General features: G+C 42.8%; 1 protein-coding gene and 1 long non-coding RNA gene across 7 annotated transcripts; one reads left to right on the top strand and one right to left on the bottom strand.

Moving 5' to 3' along the window:
* The first annotated feature begins 373 nt into the window (after positions 1–373).
* On the top strand, positions 374–18,006 carry SNORC (secondary ossification center associated regulator of chondrocyte maturation). 5 transcript variants are annotated; one of them, XM_079976949.1, is made up of 4 exons: positions 374–673; positions 13,673–13,855; positions 15,595–15,718; positions 16,766–18,006. In XM_079976949.1, exons 1-3 carry the CDS (start codon positions 601–603, stop codon positions 15,702–15,704), a joined length of 366 nt encoding a protein of 121 aa, XP_079833075.1. In that variant the 5' UTR covers positions 374–600; the 3' UTR covers positions 15,705–15,718; positions 16,766–18,006. The 5 variants fall into 5 exon arrangements, with proteins under 5 accessions (XP_079833075.1, XP_079833074.1, XP_079833076.1 ...); XM_079976948.1 differs by lacking the exon at positions 16,766–18,006 and having other exon boundaries at positions 377–673; positions 15,595–15,736; XM_079976950.1 differs by lacking the exon at positions 16,766–18,006 and having other exon boundaries at positions 379–673; positions 13,676–13,855; positions 15,595–15,736.
* LOC307216542 lies at positions 5,066–8,017 on the bottom strand. Of its 2 annotated transcripts, XR_013839131.1 has the most exons (3): positions 7,799–8,017; positions 7,173–7,282; positions 5,066–5,919 (listed from the first exon to the last, which is right to left on the bottom strand). It is a non-coding gene; the product is annotated as an uncharacterized lncRNA (long non-coding RNA). The 2 variants fall into 2 exon arrangements; XR_013839132.1 differs by lacking the exon at positions 7,799–8,017 and having other exon boundaries at positions 7,173–7,312.
* Positions 18,007–18,433: the final 427 nt, after the last annotated feature.

The raw sequence follows: 18,433 nt of genomic DNA, 5'->3' as shown, positions 1-18,433 counted from the left end.
ACCTCAGTTTGCCTTGAGTGTGTGTTAGTGTTCAGTTGGACACTTCCGATAACCCAGAAGGTTTTGTGGTCATCATTATTCCCCAGTTAAATGTTGGACTGAATACTTGCAGGATGTATGCTACAGCTTATCCAAATATGTGTCTACTTCGGGTTTAGAATTTTTAATGAATGCTGTTATTCACCACTGTCCTTAACATATGGTGATGTTAGATGTGTACGCCAGTTGTTAGAAACCCGGTGCAGTCCTTGGCGCCTTTTGGGTTTCGCAGCTAACTGCCAGAGGGTGTGGGCTTTGCTCTGGTGGGGAGGGTTGGTTTCCAAGGACCAACGGTAGAATTTGGGGTGGGGTGGGGGTGGAAGACAACATGGGTGGAGCTGCCTTCTGGCATGAAGAGGTAGGTCTGTCTGAATCTGTGTGTGTGAATGAGCTGAGCCTCTGCAGAGTATTTGCAATTCTCTCTGTGTCGTATACACATGTGAAAAGGCTTGAGAGCTAATTGGACAAGGTTTTCATTAGCTCCAGGAAAGGTTGCTTCCTCATTAAAGGCTTCAGAGAGTCTGAGCATTCCCAAAGGCATATCACTTCCCGAAGGAGGCAATGCCCCACACCAAGGTCCTTCGTCTCATCCTGCTGACACTGTCTGGAGTTCTGGTCCCTTTTGTGGAAACAGGTAAGTTGGATTTCTTTCCAAACTTCCATTGCAGCCCTGACCTCTTTACTTGTTCCCTCAAATCTCCCAAGCATCTTGTGTTCCTTCTCCAGTCAAAGTGGAATTCAATCAGAGTATTGATTGCTAGTGCTGAGTAAGAGAAGTATCTAAAATCTAGGCAAAACAGAGAAGCTATGGGTAGCATTTTATGGAGCAGGTTTCAGTGAGTTTGTGTGCACCTGGAAAAACATTGGTGCCCTAAAACCTTGAAGAGTTGTCAGCAGCAAACTTAGGCTTAAATTATCATTTTTAGGACTGTGTCTCTTGTGCTGGCACCATACAAATGTGGAATTTGGTATTGTATATATAATTCAGCACCATGAGAATTATGATTTTTTAAAAAGTTTTAGTCCCGTCTGTGAAGATAAATGTATAAGAATACTGCAGTGGTGAAATCTGTAGACAAGTGGCAGAATAAGAGATTTAGTGGCCCAGAAGACAGGTTTTAGTGTCTTTTCCAAGTGTATATCCCTATCCTTGCTTCATAGAAGAAATTATGTGAAGCAGGCAAACATTACAAAATGCATATATACAAGATGCATCACACACCACTTGCATCATACATAAACTGTAGGGCATCATTTTTCTTAGTGCTGAATTTGAGTCATCAGTACAAAATTCTAATTATTAAACACACACACAGAGAGAGTGTGTACACAAGTCCTAATCAGTGTGTTCCCTTTGGAAAGATCCACGTGTGCCTATTTGTTCAATGCTGAGAACACCAATGGAATTCAGTGTCAGAAAAACATTTATGCAAAATACGATTTTAAAAGTGTAAGCTTAAAAGTAACCTAACTGCAATTCCCCAATCCCTTTTAAAAAACACTCTTGGACTGGGCAGTCTGTTCGTGTGACAACTGAATAAAACAGCCGTGGCTAACTTGTGGCCCTAAAGATGGTTTTTATTACAATTCCTGTCTTATCTGACCATTGTCCTTGCTGGCTGCGGGTGATGGGAGCTGTGGTCCTACCCCTGGGGCAGAACAGAGCCGTATGTGGGAAAATAATGTACCTGAGATCCTTTAACTGGATTTCTAATGTTTCAAGGCTCATGGGCTACAATCCTATATCCCTTACCTGGAAGGAAGTTCCATTGAATAGGACTTACTTCTGAGTAGACATGTATGCCTAGGATTCCACCATCAGCTTGCTCATTACAAACTTTGAATGTACTTGACCTTCGCAGTACATTTTAGACAGACATGGAACACACAAGCCATACAAAAGCTACACAGGGCTTGTTAGAAGCTTGTGGTGTTTCACTTGCAGATATAAATGGTAATGGAGTTTCCAAAGCCATAATGAAAAGCCATTATCAATATGTTCACCCTATCTTCGTTGCATTTGGATTGACAGTACTGGAGCTTCGAAGCTGCTTAATTCCTGACCATGAGCATTTGTGACAATGCTTTGTCTTTGGTAGGTTGCATCAAAGGAGTCAACATATATTTTGCTAATTAACAGCAGGGAAGATGAGATGATATCCCCATCTTTGACTTGGCACAAACAACATTGCCTCTTTAGGAACATCATCTGTACCCCTTCATACAATAAAATGTATTGTTTTAATGTGTGAGGACTCTTCGCTTCCAGAAGCAGCAGCAGAAGTCATCTGCTTACGAGACCAAAAAGGGTATTATATTTTTACCATAAAATGTGCGTCCTGGCTTTCATATATGGTAGAAGAATCCCATACGTGATAAATCTGTTAATCATTTTCTCTACAGTGTGTTGCAGTATTTTATTTGCATTGGTTTTCCTTATTGGAACTTGGCAGAATGGTTGCAACAACATTGTTTGATGCCACATTGCATTTCTTTGTCTCCACAGTACTGATAATATTTGGGAGTATTGACCAAGGGACTTGCTATTGATTTTAGCATTTTCATTTCGCTTTAAAGTGCAATTTATTTCTTGGTTTAGCTCTGTATCCAGCAATGAGCCTTTCAACACAGGCAATCTCATAACTTTTCTTTACACAATCATCTTTGTGCGCTCTCTCTTTCTCTCTTCATATTGTTGGTACATCCCTTGATGTCTTATCCCCGCATTTTTCAACACCTGACTCACAGCTGTATGTATGAGCTGACCGTTGGAAGTGCTTTGTGCTGGAGGAGATAATGAATTTCTCTGTTGTATTTTATCTGTGATTGCTCAGTCATTCATCATTTGAATATTGCATTTGTGATGTAATGAGCAGGCATTTAGGAACTTGCCCCTTTTTTCTTTTATCCAGGATGAAAGTTCTGCCTTATAAGTTTGCCAAACAAACAAACAACCCACCTTTCATCAAAAGATCTCAGGGCAGTTAATGCATTGGACTGTTTAGATTTCCCTATCACCTTAGAACTGCCTTAGAACATAAATGGCATTTAAAAATTCCATTATTTATTTACTTTGATAATTTACGTTAATCATTTTTATCTTGTCCTTAAAAAGCTAAACAACTTTCAAGGTGACTTAGAAGGTCAACATATAGTATTTATTACTTATAATTGTAAAGCATTTTTACCTCATTCTTTTTAGGGTAGAAAAAAGAGCCAGTCTCTGCCCCAAGGCTTGCAATTTAAAAATACATGACACAAAAGGAAAAAGGATTGGGGAGGGAGAAGCAAACTTGGGCACTAGATCTTGGTTACAAGGCAAGAACATACGGGCTTGCTGCTGTTGGCAGCTCACAGTTCTGCAACAGGTCTTTGTTGCAGAAAACAGCTTTCCAACCCAACGTTCTCTCTTTCACAAGGCGGTTGGTTCCGATGGCCTCTGAAGGAGGAGGAGCCTGGCCCAGTTCAGTTTATGAAAATGGCAGTGAATGAACATACTATAATATGGTGGTAACTTTTCTAAAAGTGACATATGTGTTGGATATCACACCCTATGAAAGAGGATTCATTTTTATTCCCATTGTGCCTTTTGGAGGTTGTTTTTAAATTTGCCTTTCAACGTACGAGTCAGGAAGAAAACTCCTTGTCATGTGTCCCAACAAAATGATGAAAGGGGTACAGCCAGTCCCCTTGTGTGCTTAGCTATATACATAGCCCCGGCCTTTTTTTTTTGTAAACAAGTTTATTTAACATCCAGAGCAACCATGGTGCTTTGTGTAGACCCATGCTTGAGCTTGTACCATCACAGACTTCCCTTTGTGCCTCTGAAGAAGGGCTTCTTTCATCCACACACTGGCCACATGCCCACTGGGGCTACCTGAGTCCGTACAGCCCACTCTTGGTCTCTGAGAGCACTTCTGGGTCCCTGCTTTTCTGTGCCGGCGCCTCTGGCTTTCCACAACAGAAACCTCCAAAGTGAGCAGGGAGATACTGATCTCAGCCCCCAAGTACTACTGATGTTTTAAATCTTTAGTAGCTGAGAACCAACCCAAGGGATTAGTCCCTGACCACCTTCCCCTCACAACTATCCATGTGGAAAGAACAGTCAAAACCCCTCAATTTTCCTGCAAACCTACATGAAAGTGATAGAATTAGGAGACCATGCAGATGTTTCTTCATATATGCACGGCATAGAATCAACCAGTTTTTCGGCTGCAGATGGAGGCTTCTGTCTCTTGATTTGAACCAATAATAATAATGATAATAATAATAATAATAATAATAATAATAATAATAATAATAAAAAATAATAATAATAATAATAATAATAATAATAATAATAATAATAATAATAATTTTTTATTTATACCCCACCCATCTGGCTGGGCTTCCCCAGCCACTCTGGGCGGCTTCCAACAAGATATTAAAATACGGTACCCTAAACAGGGCTGCCTTCAGACGTCTTCTAAAAGTCTGGTAGTTGACATCTGGTGGGAGTTCCACAGGGCGGGTGCCACTACCGAGAAGGCCCTCTGCCTGGTTCCCTGTAACTTGGCTTCTCACAGTGAGGGAACTGCCAGAAGGCCCTCGGCTCTGGACCTCAGTGTCCGGGCAGAACGATGGGGGTGGAGACGCTCCAAGGCTAACACTGATGATTTGAAATCTGTGTATGGGTCATGTTTAAATCAGGCCACTTGCAAGACAGCAGTGGAGATCAGTTTCAAGCTTTCCAGGACGTTAATGTTTGTAAGAGCAGGGACAAGATGGCCTGAGACAACTCTGCACTGTCATAGCGTCTGCTAATGCCCCAGTTAAAATAATCATGCTGCCTTTTTCACTCATCCCAGTACAAATGGATGATGGACTAGTGGCTATGGAGATAGGATGTGCTTTGGAAGAGGAGTTGATTTCTCCAGAGAAGCTGCTGCAAAGTGATCCTCATTTTTTAAAAAGTAGCCTATAACTAATCCAGAGAAAGAAGTGAGGTGAAAATAAACTATCTCTGAGCCACAGTGCTTCTCTAGGCATGTGTTCTCAGACATTTTATTTTCGCCTTTGTTCATGTGTCAAGATGGAATAAATGATTCATTGGCATGTTGCAGCGCCCCCATTTTTGACTAAAATATGTCAGTTTATTCAGAAGCATCCTCATTTTCAGAGTCTACTTGTACCATGGTTGGTTTGAAACTGATACTATGGGGACTACTGTGGTGTTTTCTCAGCAGAGCATATATTACATAACCTGGACCTTTTAGCACTTTGTTCCAAGCACAATCTCTTTGCCAGCATTAATAAATTGTCATCCCAGTTTAAGTTTCTTTGACAAGCTACATTAACTTAGATCAGTGTTCGAGGCCTGTGACAAGTTTCAAATTAAAGGGAGATTATAACAACTCTAATTAAACACCAATCCCTGTTGACCAGGAAGTCTTTGAGAGAGTGTGGGTTCTTGCTTATCCCAACCACTCTGTTACTTTTAAATTATGTGGGAAATAATTTCTTCCTGGGTGCAATTTGAGTTGGAAATGTCATCTTTTGGTGGGCTTTGACCATTTTTAACAAAAATGTATTTTTTCAGACTTTAGGCACAAAGTCAATGTTCCTATCCTGTGCTTATAAATGCCAATCACAACACTTCACATGGCGCAGGGTGAGGCGAGGGGGTGGTGGAGAGAAGAGATTAGTTGTTTAAGATCAGAGAGCTGATGTTAACATGCTGCCTAAACTCCAAGTAGACCGTCCCTTGTTGCAGTTGTCTCTTGTTAGTAGCACTTTGGCTGAAGGAAAATTATATTCACAGCATTCAAATTGGAAAAGGTTGTCAACTGATGAAGATGGGAAACAGGCCTGGCCTTGGACTTTGAACAGCAGCTGCTTGATCTATAGGAGAAATCACAAGTCAAAACTTTTCACAGCACTGTGATTTAAGCATTGTTACACTTGAAAGTCTACAAATTAAAGGCCACATTCACAGCATACATTTAAAACACTATGATACCACTTTAAACAGTCATGGCTTTCCCCCCCCCCCCAAAGGATTCTGGGAGCTGTAGCTTTTAAAAGGTGCTGAATGTTGTTAGGAGGCCCCTCTTTCCTTCACAGAATTACAATTTGCAGAGTGATTTAACAATAACCCCTCTTCCCAGGGAACTCTGGGAATTGTAGCTCTGAGAGGTGTAGATGTCTCCTAACAATCAATTTGCTGACCAATTTGTTTTCAAGTCAGGAAAATCAATGTACAACCATTACAAATTTGAGCAAAACTATTGCTATAATTCCAGCTGCTTTCCCCTCCTTAGGTCATTAGAGCATGTAGTGGAGGGATGCAAGCAGGATATCAGTACTTTAGCAAACTGGGCAGATCACTCAAAGGGAGGAGTCAGATTGTTACTTCCTGTGCAAATGGGTATAATTTTTATTTAATGAAACACTCTGACAATTCTGGAGAGGATTATGACTGTCTCAAGCCCACAGCCTCAGACTATGGCTGTTTATTCTCAAGGGAAGGACATTTTATCAGTAATAGGTTTTAGCTCAGGTTCTTCATGGGACGCAGGCGGCGCTGTGGGTAAAACCTCAGCGCCTAGGACTTGCCGATCGCATGGTCGGCGGTTCAAATCCCCGCGGCAGGGTGAGCTCCCGTCGTTCGGTCCCTGCTCCTGCCCACTTAGCAGTTTGAAAGCACCCTTAAGTGCAAGTAGATAAATAGGTACCGCTTTATAGCAGGAAGGTAAACGGCGTTTCCGTGTGCTGCGCTGGTGCTGGCTCGCCAGAGCAGCTTTGTCACGCTGGCCACGTGACCCGGAAGTGTCTGCGGACAGCGCTGGCTCCCGGCCTCTAGAGTGAGATGAGCGCACAACCCTAGAGTCTGTCAAGACTGGCCTGTACGGGCAGGGGTACCTTTACCTTTACCAGGTTCTTCATTGGCCTTTGGCTGCCAACCAGGCTAAATTCAAGGTTCTGGTTTTGTTGTATGAAGCTTGGGACTAGGGTTGATGAAAGATCATTTTACTTCTTACATACCCAGTCAAACACTGAATTCTGCAACTGAGGGCCTCGTGCAGATACCATCTTAGCAGGAGATCTGCCCCACACAATGTAAAGAATCAGGCCTTAAGTGTTGTGGCACCTACCTTTTGGAATTCCTTCTCCTTAAATATTAGACAGGTACTGTCTCTTCAACAGCACAGTCTACATCTGCATTGCAATGGTTTTATCAGTTCTTTTTTGCCTCCATGGGCTCCTTTGGAAGGAAAGGTGGGAAATTTAGGCTGAGGTACCTCAGGGTAACTGCAGCAGTGGCCTGGCAAGCATCTTTATGCTACCGGTTTGCCTGAAACCAGCTGTTGCTTGCTTTGGGTGAAGATTTTTTAGCCAAGGCACTTGAGGCTTCAGCTCCAACCTGTTGTTTCTGAGTGAGTTAAAGTTTATCTTGAATGAAACTGATAGCAGGAGCCTTGAAGAAAAAGCTGTTTGATTGCTTAAGTAGACCGTTGATACTGTGTATTAAAGAATATGAATCTTCATGACCAAAAATTATGCCAATATATTAGTCACAGGGCAAGTAAATATTCTAAGGCAAATCATGTCATATGACTGGGATTGAAGGAAACATATTGCTAGGAACATCCTTAAAGTGAATGTTATGTTCTATACAGCATAGAGAGATCATATACAACATAGAGAGAAGCTATGTCAGATGTTTTTTCACAAAAGTTTTCTAATAAAGCAGAGAAAATATTTCAAGCAAATACCCTACTTAAGGAAAACCTATCTTGGATGTCTTTCCTTGGCAATGAGAACTCATCCCCAACCTATGGCAGAATTTGAAAAACATAGGTGTTAACAGGATTTAATCATCAAAACCTTTAAGCAGCTTACATAAAACAATATAAAATACACATTAAAAATACTGATAAAATCAGATGTTTAAAACAAATTTATCTAAGAATTTTCAAAACATAAAATCAGCATTTTTAAAAAAAGCATAATAAGATAAAATGCCATGTAAACAATACACACCTGGGTAGGTTTTTAGCAGGCGCTGAAAGCGTTACAGTGAAGACACCTGCCTAATATTAACAGATCATGAGTTTCAGAGTGCAGGGGCTGCCACACTGAAGGCCTAATTCCTTGCAAGTGCAGAACAAACATTATGTGGCACTGGCAAAAGAGGCAGTTCCACAGATCAAAGCAGTCAATCGGACACATGTGAGGTAAAGCGATCCTTCACAAGGTTGTCAAAAATGGCACCTTTCCAAATGTGAGTACTGTATATTGCTCACTTTAAGAACCAAGTTAACAGGCATTTTACATCATTTGTGGTAGGATTTAATTTTGTTATCTAGCTGGAGGATTGTTGCCTAAGGCACAGGGAAGGGAACCTCCCCTCCCCCGAGGGCTGCATCCTTGAGGTAATCAGATTTAGACCGCTTGGCAGTGCCAAAGTGCTTGAAGTCATAGGTCAGTGGTGGCGAACCTATGACATGTGTGCCAGAGTGGGCACGCTTAGCCCTCACTGCTGGCACGCACACCATCGGCCCATCTGCACTGTTATTTTGTTGGTTTTTTCCATTTGTGCTCCCGGTCCTCCCCATGCTACTGCGTGCATCCACTGCTTAAACCCGGAACTTTTTTTATTTTTTCTGCTGGCCGGTGATTGTGTTCGGCAATTGGTCTGTTTTTCTTTCTTTAAAAAAATATATATTTTTATTAAACAATTTTAGCCAAACAAATTATCAGTCACAATAACCAATTACATTTCTCCCCCCCCCTTCCCTCCCTCTCCCACCCCCTAAGGACTTCCCTCAGCTCCTCTCTATGATTTGTTTGTACATATTATTCTCTGCATGTTAAAAATTGTACATATCATTGCCTTATCTATCATATATTCTACTAATAAATTTGTGGATGTTTATTCAAAACCTGCCAAGGAGTCCAATCATTTTGTTGTTTTTTTAGATAGTTTGCAAAAATTCCCATTCTTCCTTAAAGTCACAATTGTCCTTCTCATGTAATTTATATGTCAACTTTGCCAACTCCGCATAACTCTTCAGTTTTTCTTGCCATTGTTCTTTCTTTCATTGGGATTTCTTCATTCTTCCATCCTTGTGCTAACAAGACTCTTGCCGCTGTTGTTGCATACATAAATAAATTCTTTGTTTTTCTTGGCAGGTCTCGTCCTAAAATCCCTAACAAAAACACTTCTGGCTTCTTTACAAATGTCATTTAAAAAAAAAAAATCAATTCGTTATATATCATCTCCCAAAATTTTTTAACTTCTCTACATTCCCATCACATATGATACAAACGATTGGTCTGTTTTTCAACTGGCTGCGGCAGTGGCTGTCTCTGATTGGGCACAACAGCTATCATTATTTGACCCTCGTGATTTTTTTTCTGCACTTTTTTCAGTGCTGCGTGGTAGTTCCCAGCTCCCCCCTCCAAGCCAGGCCTCGCCCATCCCTTTCCGCCGTAACCCCCCCTGCTCCAATCCTCCGCAGGCCCTTTGCCTGCTGTGGGCCCAACCTGCCTGGGCTAGGAGGGCACTTGCGCCCGCCGCCTCCCTGCGTGCCTGGCACAACCCAGCCTCACCCCTTTGCCGCGGTGACATTGCCAGAGAGAGGGAGGAAGATGGGGAAGACCACGCTGGGATCGCTGGCGGGGAGCAGGCATATAGGCAGGCAGCCACGGCTGTTGGGCTGGCTGGCTGGGGTGGGGGCTCTCCCTCTCCTCCTGGCCACTGCTGCTCACCTGGCCTCAGGGCTGCTCCATCCTCCTTGCAGCAGCCCAAGTGTGAGCCAGCCAGCTAGCCAGGGAGCGCCCAGTGGGAGGTGGGAAGAGGGAGGGAGATTAATAATAATAATAATAATAATAATAATAATAATAATAATTTATTTATATCCCGTGGGACGCGGGTGGCGCTGTGGGTAAAAGCCTCAGCGCCTAGGGCTTGCCGATCGAAAGGTTGGCGGTTCGAATCCCTGCGGCGGGGTGCGCTCCCGCTGCTCGGTCCCAGCGCCTGCCAACCTAGCAGTTCGAAAGCACCTCCGGGTGCAAGTAGATAAATAGGGACCACTTACTGGTGGGAAGGTAAACGGCGTTTCTGTGTGCTGCGCTGGCTCGCCAGATGCAGCTTCGTCACGCTGGCCACGTGACCCGGAAGTGTCTCCGGACAGCACTGGCCCCCGGCCTCTTGAGTGAGATGGGCGCACAACCCCAGAGTCTGTCAAGACTGGCCCGTACAGGCAGGGGTACCTTTACCTTTTACCTATTTATATCCCGCCCTCCCCTGCTGAAGCCAGGCTCAGAGTGGCTGAGTAAAAATAACACAGTTTACATAAAATCACAATCAATTAATACATTCTAAAACCAATTCATTCTAAAATCAATTCAGAGTCAAATTAATGGCAACCATTGGGCTAGAGTTCTGTGAGGATTACCGAAGGAGGGAGTCAGACTGTGCCCTGGCCAAGGGCCTAGTGGAACAGCTGTCTTGTAGACCCTGCAGAAAGATGTCAAGTCCCACAGCCCCTAGTCTCTTGTGACAAAGTGTTCTGCCAGATCGGGGCCACGGCCGAAAAAGCCCTGGCTCTAGTTGAGGCCAGCCTAACCTCTCTGTGGCCCAGGACCTCCAAGATGTTTTTGTTTGAAGACTGTAAGGTCCTCCGTGGGACATAGCAGGAGAGGCGGTCCCATAGGTAGGAGGGTCCTAGGCCATATAGGGCTTTAAAGATGGCGAGAATCGCAGTGTTTCCCCTCAAAAACGTAGGACACTTTGCAATAAATAAGTCGGTTTTGGTTTGCAGTTTGGGCACTCAGTCTCTAAAAGGTTCGCCACCACTGTCATAGGTGATGTGGGCCGAGCCAAAGTGGGTGGGGCTTGTGCAGTGGGTGGAGCTTTGGAACTAGGCTGAGGGACGCACAAAATGAGACCGAGAGCTGCATGCGCTCCTTGGACCACAGTTTCCTCACCTCAGTCTAGTGTTATTACAGATGCTGCACAACACATGGCTTCAGTAACCTTAATACTTGTTTGTGAGGGGAACTGTGAAGAAACTTTATCCACGAGACAACATGTGTTGTGATTTTTGTCTCCTCTGTGCACAGTAGTTTCTTCATTAAGGTGTGAGGCACAATCTAGAAGGGGCCAGCATTAGTTTGCAGGCCAACTCGTAGCTGTCAGTTTGGCCAGTTGCAGACCACAGCTTTATTTATACTCGGTGGTGTGCAGGTTTTTCCCTACTAATCAAGGTAGGTTAGAGATGGAATTTCAGCACGATCCAAATGCCACTGGTATAATTCACACTTATTGACTATGTGGTGCACCAAATCGGACTGTCCTGTTGGCAGACTAAATGACCCCTTTATGAGGATCACTAAGGCAGCAATTCATGCAAGCCTATGCTATCAACCCTGACTGGTTAGCCCTCTACTTGAGAGTCTTCAAGAAGCAAAGCTGTGGACTGAAGCTTTTCCACACGTGAAGACTGACTGTCCTACCCAGGGCTATTTTTTCAGCCGGAGCTCAGGTGGGCGCCATTGCCATTCTAAGAGAACAAAGGACAAGTTAATGGTGAGCTTTGGCACCTCTTTTTCTAGAAAAATAGCACTGGTCCTACCACTGATAAGTCTTTTTATCCACTAGCCTGAAGTGAAATTTACCCTGATCCCACTTTTCTTATACAGCGTTGTGCATTTTTTCCTCATTTTTAAAAAACAAAACTTCTGTACATTCTTTGTCTACTGGCAAGCAAGCTACTGAAACCTTTGGCCCTCAGCTATATTTCCCCTCAGGCCTGGGGATCATCTTATGCGATTAGATAGCTTTGAATGTTTTGCTCCACATTTTCAGTTTGGTGTGACATTTCCAGTGGTTTTGACAGAGCCCTGCAGAATGTCTCCAGTTCTTGCTGGGGCCTCTGCCTCGTCCTGCTCAGACAAAATGAGCATTGATCGCTGCCTTCTGGGTCCAGCCACATATAAACAGAAAGGGCCTTTTGAGTTCCTCCAGAGCCCGCTTAGGGGGGAAAAACAGGACATGAATGGCAACATCAAAGAAAATGTAGTTTTCTTGGAATCTCACCTGAGAAGGCATCTGAGGGGCACCGTCAGGGGAGGGTCTGGGTTCCTGTCTATCCTAGTTCCAGGGCTGTGTGTCCTGCCTGTGAAAGTCCTGGCAGGGAAAGTCTGTCGGGGAGTGAGAAGCTAACATTGTGGGCAGCGAAAAGATTGCCAACAACGCAAAGGCTCCATTAATCCTGCAACTGTGCTCAGTGCTTGGCCTCTCCTTAGACTCACCAGATGTTTAAAATATTTGCAAGCTTTTTTCAATCTGTAAATTCTTCAGCAGGCAGAAGCCTCCAAAAGCAAAAATCAAAAGAAGAATTGGTTGTATTGTATCGTCTAAACTTGAGAAGCTAAGGTGATCAGAGCAGGCTCTAGATTGCAAATAGGCCTTGCATGGAAAGACTGGGCCCAGTTTCTCAAGTCATTTGCAGTGAAAAAAGTTGTGACAAATATACTCCCTCCCTGTGGAAATACACATTTGCCACTAATCAAAAGTGTATTTCAAACCCTCCAGTTCCATCTAGATTTCCAAGGACTCATGCAAGACATTGAACAGTTGAGCCTAAACAACACAACACATCTATCTGAAGCTATCCTTTTCTATCCAATCATATTTCCTTATTTCCTGTTTATTGCAGCCTTATTTTTCCTAGCTTTTAAAAACTGTTTGTGGGCAAAGCATGATATGTCATGGTAGAAGACGTTTTAGGTTTATGGTTCTTAAGGGTTTCTAGTGACCATTATATGGACCACTTGGGGTTCCCTTTATCCCTTAAAAAGATGGTTCGAATTTTTAAAGTATATGAATACTGTGTACTCCCCTCTTCAGCTTTGCCATGCTTATTTCTCCATTTTTCCACCTAAGCAAAAAGCAAACACAAGTACAACAAGGTTCCCCCCACAACATGTATGGGTAAGATTATCATGCTAATACGTATTTTTGTAATTGAAAGGTAGAGCATGAAACCACATGAACTGCCGTAACTGACTGTGCCCAAATGGCAAGCCTTCTGGGGCCAATCTTGGTCAAACTGTCAACAGAGCAAACAGAAAGAAGATGGCCAGAGATGATGTAAAGTTTAGAATGAATATTTCAAAGCACCATTAGGTGTGGCTGGAGGTTGCAGGCTCAGAACCAAGGGAGAACTGAACAGCTCTGATGATTTTATCCAGCAGAGGGCAGTGCAACCCATTCTTTTGCTACCACTTATTAAGATGTACTTGTTATTGCCTAGGGAAGGAGGAAGCCTTAATGAGCCTTTCAGCATCCCAGTGTTAATTAATTAATTTATTTTACAAACCTAATTATATACCACTATTCATTAAAAAAAAATCAAAGGGTTTTTTGGTGGGGTTGGTTTTTTTTTACACTAATTGTGCATAAATCCATATTAAATAGTTACAATCAGAAATTGACTATTATGGAAAGATAAAGCCTGCATAAGTCTAATGGAATAGAAAATTTGAAACAGGGTTCCTGTTGAATCTCTAGTGCCAGAATTTAAGAGGCTGTGGTCCAGATAGTCTGAAAAGATTAACTGGGCTTTTGTGTGTGTTGCTCTAGCAGAATACCCCCAAGGGCCGCTCCCAACGCTATGGAATGATCCACCAGAGCTGCCATCGGGTGGAGGGCCCTCAGAGACCACCACCACAGCCCGCTTCTCCGACTCTCCAGGATTCCCACCTTACACTTCTGATTATGAACCAGAGGACACAACCCATCTGCACCAACTGGATAATGGGAACGGTACATGTTATTGGAGATGGGGTGCTAAACAACACGGCTTTCGGCGGGGGGGGGGGGGCGCTGTGTGAGGTCACAAAAATTTGCTATGTTGGGATGGCTGTACTGAAAACCACCATTTCCTTCTAATGCAACAAATTTTAACATGATTTTGGAAGAGTAGCAAAATGTCTCATGAAATACTGCAGTGGATGACTAAAACAACAACCACTAGCAGTTTTGCATTGCTCTGTAAAGCAGAAATACAAAAGAAACAGATTTCCATTTTATTGATGCACCTTAAACAATACCATTCCTTTGGAATTTAAGAAGCTCACTTTCTGCTCCAAAGATAAAAAGGTAAAGGACCCCGGGCAGTTGTGTCCAGTCAAAGGTGACTATGGGGTGTGGCATTCATCTTGCTTTTCAGACCAAGGAAGCCAGACCATTGTTTGTTCACAGACAAATGCCAGCTCCCTTGGCATGACCACAGACAAACGCCTGGTCATGTGGCCAGCGTGACTGAACCACTACTGGCACATGGAGGACTGTGACGATTGCCAGAGTGCATGAAAACACTGCTTACCTTCCCGCTGCAGCAATACCTGTTTATCTACTTGCACTGGCATTCTTTTGAACTGCTAGGTGGTCAGAAGCTGGGACAGAGCAACGGGAGCTCACTCCGAGTCAGTGAAGGAACTTTTCTGACATCCTGTTGCGCAGATTCGAACTGCCGACCTTCTGACTGCCAAGCCCAAGAGACATCCTAAGAACATGGGGTGCCAAGTTGGCACTCCCGGTGTCAGATAATGGCTGCATTCACTCTTAATGCCAGATCATAATTTATCCTTCATGTGCAAAAATCTCAGTCTCGTGTTCTTCCTTCACTTCCTCTGGGTCAGCCACTTTAAATGACCCACAGTTATTCACTATATCTAAACCCAGCCAAACTGTGGTTCGTGTTAACTATAGCATAAGGAAACAAGCAATCTAAAGTTGACACTACTTTTATTTATTATTATTTATTAAATCTGTATATTGCCCTTCATCCGAAGATCTCGGGGCGATTCACAGCAGAAAAATTACAAGATAAAACCAAAAAATGCACGATAAAAGCCAGAACATTGACAAAAGAAAGCAATAACCCCCCACCCACCCACCTGACTTAGGATTTTGGATTTTTCTGAATAAATCATGTAAGATCCTTGATAAATAGAGAGAACAAAACACATACAACCCCAGTGATCTGCTGCATATCTGCCTTAAATTCTTAAAACTCCTGGTATAATTAGAGATCATTGTTCACTCCTGCTTGCAACCAAAATCAAATCTGTTTCTTCTGTAGATGTAAAGAATGACACAACAGAGCCATTTCTTTACCTTCCCTGTGCTGCTATTCCCCAAGGAATGTCAGTGCAGCATTCTAGTCTCGGACTTTCTCCCTCAACCAGCAACTGAGAGTATGCATGATGTCAGCAAATGCGTCAAGAAGGGGGAAGAGCCATATATGGCCCCTTATCCTCTGACCTAGATTGGCCCACCCGCTAACCACTGGCTTAGGGGATCTAGCACATGGGCTTTATACACGGCATTACTTAAGAGAATGATCCAGTACAATCCAGTGTTGTTTTCCTGATGCTGTACTTGTTAGCAAAGGTGTATGGTGGGAAAGACTGTGTATTTCCTGCCCATGTTTTTCAGAGGCACTTTTCTGTTCTTCTGAACCTGTCTGCTTCCCCTCCCCTCCTTTTTGTCACCTGCAGGGTCTCTGGGTCCTGGAGCCATTGGTGCCATAGTGATCGCTGCTCTGCTGGGCACATCTGTGATTGTGGCCCTGATCGTCATCACCCTGCGAAAGTTTTCTGCTTCCTGAAATCAATAAAAAAGGTCCTTTTTCCTAATATACACCTGTCTGAGCCCTTTCCTTCTTCTGCAGTTATTGCTTTCTGTCTGTGAAAAGGAAAAAACCAAGTTCCTCTAGCACCTGCGTTTTCCAAATGTTATAGGATATATAGCCTGATTTTAACCTCCTGGGATCAGATTCCCTTTTCTAACACAAATACTTTTAAAACATTAGTGATGGCACAAGTGGGATTTAGAGTGGGGACTGAGGGATGTGTGTAAACAAATTGAGAAGCTGCTGTGAAGTCAGAGTTTCTTGACCAATATATATATATATATGTATTTGTGCCACTAATCCAAATGCGATAAATTGCGTGCATTGTTTTAAAAGTCACATTAACTTGGCACATGTGCTCGAATGCATCTTTCCAAGCTCTTGCTACAGCTAGAATAAAACTGTAATCAGATTATTGACTTTTAGCTTCTGTAGCAGTAGCTGGGGGTGGGAGCCTGGTATGTTTTATTTATTTGTGAAATGCCTGGTCTTGTGTTTTGGTTTTGTTTTGCTTTTAAATACAGTCATACCTCGAGTTACAAGCGCTTTAGGTTGCACGTTTTTGGGTTGCACACCGCGCCGAACCCGGAAGTACCGGAACAGGTTACTTCCAGGTTTCGGTGCTCGCGCATGTGCAGAAGCACTAAATCGCACTTTGCGCATGTGCAGAAATGCCAAATTGTGACCCGTGTGTGCACAAATGCAGCGCTGCAGGTTGCGAATGTGCCTCCTGCACGAATCACGTTTGCAACCCGAGTGTTCACTGTACCCTGTTTGCTCTGGCTTTCGTTTAATGGCTCATGCCACCAACAAGCCTTATTAGTATGATATAATATTTGAGGGAGGTGGGGGAAGCGAGATTAAAAAGCCTCCTGCATTGACTCCTGTTTGTGTTAAGTAGGCACCTCTACTTACTTAGATACATATATGTAGTACAGGGGTGGCTGAGGAACATGTTGCCTCAACTAGATCAACCTTAGCAAAAAAAATTAACAACAAAGCAAACTACTGTGTTTGTTTGTTTTTTATGATGGCAGACAGGTAAGCTGTTGGATGTCCATGGAAAACCAGTGAGGATTTTCACCTGAATAAATGGTATGGTTATATTTGGCAAGCAGGCATTGCCAAAAAAGAAAAGAAAAAGAAGAATGAAGCAAATCAGAGAGGCCAGGGGCTAAACAATGACTTTTGAGACGCTTGGCACTATTTCATTTTCTACATAGCTAAGAATTCAGGAACTATATGACACTGGCAGGAATGGCTTTTAGGTTACAAGAGGGAAAATGCATGGATGGCTCTTGCTTTTTTGGTAGCAAAATATATTGTCTATTGTTTAATCTACGTTTGTTTATATAGTGTATTTTTTTAAAAAAACAAACCAGCCCAATGGCAGACAGCAATTGGATTTGAAAAGGCAGAACATCATTGGTCTCCTGGATGGACCAAGCAGCTGCTCAGGTCCAGCTCAGCTTTATTGAAGCTCATATATAGAGCCCTGTTCAGTTGTTATTCAAGTACAAAGCACCTGTGTGGCCCTGCCTTCAGCCTTCATAAGTACAGCCTGCACCACCACATTTGCTATGAGTATGTGCGAAGCCAGAAGGAACAAGTACAACAAGGGGGCCGGGCTAAAGGTGTGATTCCACAGCCCTTTGTTAACGAGCTGAATAGAGTTGTTGTCTTACCCCCATCCATCTCCATCCATTAATAAAGAGTGATGCAAGGAAAGAAATTCTCCGATAAACATGTAGACACGTAAAGCTGTTAAAACATTCTGCAAAGAGGTTTTGGGGATTATACATTGCACATTGTACATATAGATAACCCTGATTGACTCAAAAGTTAGTAGTTCTTCCTGTATTATATTGAGAGGATTAGCAGCAGCTTCTCTACAAGGAGATCATTCTATTCTGTTTACATGACTAGAATGAAGGCTGCTAGATACTGGAAAAGCTTCTCTAGATGTTCAATCCAGAACTGAATCCATAGAACTGAAAATGTTAATGTATCAAAATAGACCAGCAGGAGAGGGCAGTTAAAGAGATTCCTTCAAAACATGGTTTCTTTTCATCTCTCAAGTCAATAAATATGTGCCAGGGATTCTTTTTCCATCATTGTATTTATTCTTTTGGAAAGATTATAATGTAATTATGTTGCATTCTAGTCTAGAAATACTTGTGGCTGCAGTCATTTGTATGTGTTATGTGCTAACCCACCTTTGTTTTGTCATGTTGCAATATGTACACTTGTGCTTCAATAAAATATTATTTTAAAGGTCTGAATGTAAGAAGCGGATTTGGAAAATAAGCCACGTTCCCATACAATGTAATTAAATCTGTGGACAGTATGTGCATGTGGTTAGTTAGTACATTCATGTTTATGACTACAGGGTGAAGTAGGTGAGAGCTAGCTGCTGGAGAAATCAAAGTACTGAAAGCTGCTTGTTTGGCCATTTCTGTTTTCATAGTAAGAAAAAATATTACCTCCCTCTCCTACATTTCATTCTGGTGGTGTCATAATGGCCTGCGATCCCAAGGTCTATGCTTGTGTGTAAAAATACACCAAGCTACCTAATTCTGGTAACTGGAGGGAGTTAATTGGTACACTGTGTAACTTGGCACTCAAAATTACAGCAATCTGCTTTTGCGTTTCTCTGAGACGTTTTGTTAAATTAGCAGGATTGGTTAAGTCTGGTGAATGCCAGC

The sequence above is a fragment of the Podarcis cretensis genome, assembly GCF_951804945.1.
Source record: "Podarcis cretensis genome assembly, chromosome: 5".
Lineage (NCBI taxonomy): Eukaryota > Metazoa > Chordata > Lepidosauria > Squamata > Lacertidae > Podarcis > Podarcis cretensis.
The sequence above is the reverse complement of the archived record's forward strand: the minus strand, read 5'-3'. Positions and strand labels throughout refer to the sequence as shown.

What these genes read in the sequence shown, in the direction of transcription:
- SNORC (XM_079976949.1), top strand. Translation starts at nt 601, where the DNA reads ATGCCCCACACCAAGGTCCTTCGTCTCATCCTGCTGACACTGTCTGGA. An exon ending in GGTCCCTTTTGTGGAAACAG is followed by an intron (nt 674 to 13,672) that starts GTAAGTTGGATT and finishes GTGTTGCTCTAG; the next exon opens with CAGAATACCCCCAAGGGCCG. An exon ending in CCAACTGGATAATGGGAACG is followed by an intron (nt 13,856 to 15,594) that starts GTACATGTTATT and finishes TGTCACCTGCAG; the next exon opens with GGTCTCTGGGTCCTGGAGCC.